The sequence below is a fragment of the Gadus macrocephalus genome, chromosome 3 (assembly GCF_031168955.1).
Source record: "Gadus macrocephalus chromosome 3, ASM3116895v1".
Lineage (NCBI taxonomy): Eukaryota > Metazoa > Chordata > Actinopteri > Gadiformes > Gadidae > Gadus > Gadus macrocephalus.
The window spans coordinates 15,733,607-15,736,711 of NC_082384.1; the positions used below are offsets into that span (position 1 = coordinate 15,733,607).

At 52.4% G+C, this 3,105-nt stretch overlaps 1 protein-coding gene across 1 annotated transcript in view; it reads left to right on the forward strand.

Annotated features, from left to right (window-relative positions):
* The first annotated feature begins 791 nt into the window (after positions 1 to 791).
* Positions 792 to 3,105, forward strand: part of LOC132454324 (E3 SUMO-protein ligase EGR2) — a 2,392-nt gene continuing 78 nt past the window's right edge. Inside the window, exons 1-2 of the mRNA XM_060047603.1 lie at positions 792 to 1,224; positions 1,522 to 3,105. The exon at positions 1,522 to 3,105 is cut by the window's right edge and continues 78 nt beyond it. Coding sequence (XP_059903586.1) covers positions 1,068 to 1,224; positions 1,522 to 2,903 — 1,539 coding nt within the window. The 5' untranslated portion in view covers positions 792 to 1,067 and the 3' untranslated portion in view covers positions 2,904 to 3,105. The remainder of the gene's footprint in view (positions 1,225 to 1,521) is intronic.

A 3,105-nucleotide genomic window follows, 5' to 3' on the forward strand; every position in this document is an offset into this window, starting at 1 on the left:
ATATTGACGTTTGTCAGAGAAAGTTTCAACCACAAAACGTAGCCAGAACTGAAATTGCTTTGAAATGTCATGTGAACAGCTGGGTTCGACCACTGAACACACCAGGGGTGTTATCGACTCGCTCTCGTTCCCCAAAGGCCAAGGGCTCGTTTGGACCTGAATTCTGCAGAGATCGCTCTCCATCCGGGTTTACAGTATCCAAAGGTTTTGTTACTATGCTGAACGCAGCAGCCTACTGTTAACCTCGACGTGCCGAATAAGTTTACAAATTGGGTATTGTAATTGTTGGAGCAATATTGCACGATTCAATATGATGTCACACATCAACAGATTAAATAGGCGATCCAGGCTACGCAGTTAGCGCATGCAATTATTGTATCCGTTGTCAAATGAGGCTATCGAGAGCGATAAATCCGACTTTGCATCTTCACTGAACGTATTAAGGCTGACTCAAATGATATGTCGACATGCACCGAAAAGCCCACTATCCCTTTTTAACCCACCTGTTTCAAAATGCTTGCAACATTTTGAAACACTTCTTTATTTTCCGGTACTATTTAACGTGGAAGGGGGTATGTTTTTAACACTGTGATCATCTGCTTAATTAAACAGATTTATTAGATATCAAATACTTTGCCGTTCCTTTCTTCTCGCGCCACGTCACACACATCTCTCCTTTTTGGGGGATGCCCGTCACATCCTCTGTCCATGTATGGGCAAGAAGTTTACACGCAGCGGGGAATCCTCTGACTGGAGGTGATGAATGGGGAGGAGGGCTGAGGGAGCTGCCCGAGTGTATAAAAGCACAGAGAGGGAAAGTCGCTGATATGAAAAGCACAGCGGCAGATAGCGAGGAGCTGTAAAAACCTACACGCAGACGAAGGGGATTAGTTTTTTTAAAACGGTTTTACACATTTTGTCATAACACTGCTTTGGATATTCCCGGAACCACCAAAGGTTTAAAGGACAATTGTTTTTTGGCATATTCCTCTTTTTTATTATTATTGTTTGTTGTTGTGCCTACACACACACATCCGAAGAGAAACACTTCTGTAAATCACACCACTATGTTGAACAATATGGATTTGAATTCTAAAGATTCCTTCTACACGCAGTTTGAGAAATGCAACAGTTCTTCCATAAGCACGGAGAAAGACGCGCGGAAAGACAGCCAGAAGGTGTTCGGAGGGGCAGAGAGAGGGACACCTGCCCACTTTCGCCATGGTGAGTCCAGTCCGCATTACTGCAAACCCCCCACGCAAGACCTGGAGAAGCATGCGATAAATCGAATGTAACAGTATAAGGCGAAATGCACAATTACGCACCGCTTTATACATGTGTTTGCCAAGACAGCAAGTGTTGCATGGATTATATAACTGGATTAGTTAACCCGACATATCTCGATGTATTTGCATGTTTGCAACTTGAAACGTTTCATCATTCTCCTCAGCCTCCTCATTATCATCATCATCATCATCATAATAAAGTTTGGTTCTTTCCCCTTTTGTTTTGCTTCATTAGAGGGAGTCCCCATCACCCTCAAAACCGAACCCTCCAACTCGGAATTTGCGTTCAACCCCTGCGAGGGGCCCAAAGACACCTACAGCAGCCCGTCCTCCCTCACATACTCCGGCAGCTTCTACGTGGAGGGCTGCCACACGGCGCCGTGCAACACGGAGACCCTGCTCAACATGATCACGGAGATCGTGGGCATATCCACGTTACCCATGTCCGAGGTGCAACAGGGAGACGGGGTACGGGGGGGCACCTACCCGTCTCCCTCGCCGATGGACACCAGCCAGGGAAATTTCGAGGAATCCGGACTCAAGAGGCAGACCTACAACTGTAACAGCGCTCCGACGCCCCCTCTGTACCCCGTGGACCAAACGTGCCCACCACCACCGCCGCCACCGCCCCCACCAGCCCCCGTGTATGCGGCCGGCGACCAGCCCGCCGGCCAGAGCCAAGCCTCGGCCACCTCCCAGCTCGGCTTCGGTGCCTCCGAGGTCCCGAACCTGAAGGACGCGCTGGAGCCAAAGTCCGAGGCCGCGTCCTTCCCCGTGGTGGTGAAGAACGAGTTCGAGAGCAGCTGCTACGAGTGGGGCTCATTCAAGCAGGACTACTTAGAAACGAGCTTCCAGACCGAGATCTTCCCGATGTCCAGCGATTTCCCGCCTGAACAGCATATGGATGTAAAGGAACTCTTGGACACACTTCCACCCATTTACCCTAACCCGGAGATGGAGTTTAAAGTTGAAGGGGGCACCATCAAGCAGGAGCCCTGCTTCTCCGACACATGCTCGCACAGCTACCCCAACTCTTTGTACACGTACACGGGCCCCAGCATGGGCCCCTCCTCGAACCTGAAGCCATCCCCTTTCCCGGGTGACCTGCAATCACCTTTGACCCAGTGCGACACTTTGTACACCTCGCCCGCCTTGCCGAGCACCATAGACTCCATCCTCTACTCTTCTCTACTGCCCGACTCCTTTGCACAGAGTTACAGCCGTCCGACGAAGCCCCCGCGGGCCCGGAAGAGTCCCGCCGCCGCGTCCAACGGCCCAGCCAAGGAGAAGCCGTTCACTTGCCCCATGGAGAACTGCGACCGGCGCTTCTCCCGCTCCGACGAGCTCAACCGACACATCCGCATCCACACGGGCCACAAGCCCTTCCAGTGCCGCATCTGTTTGCGCAGCTTCAGCCGCAGCGACCACTTGACCACCCACACCAGGACTCATACGGGCGAGAAGCCCTTCTCGTGCGACGTTTGCGGCAAGCGCTTCGCGCGCAGCGACGAGCGGAAGCGCCACGGACGCGTGCACCTGAAGCAGAAGGAGAAGATGGAGCTAAAGCCACCTGTAACCAGCAGCACGTGGCCTTTCACCATCCCCGAGGGGATCTGAACACAACGCCACAGCGTCACTGGAAGATAAACTGGGTCTGACAAACACACACCCACACACACATACACACACACGCGCGCGCGCGCACCCACACACACGCGCGCGCGCACACACACACACACGCGCAAGGTTGATATCATTCCGTCTTGGATGATACGCCGGCGGCTTTACTGCAGGTTGATGTGCGAGTGTTTGAGATGTG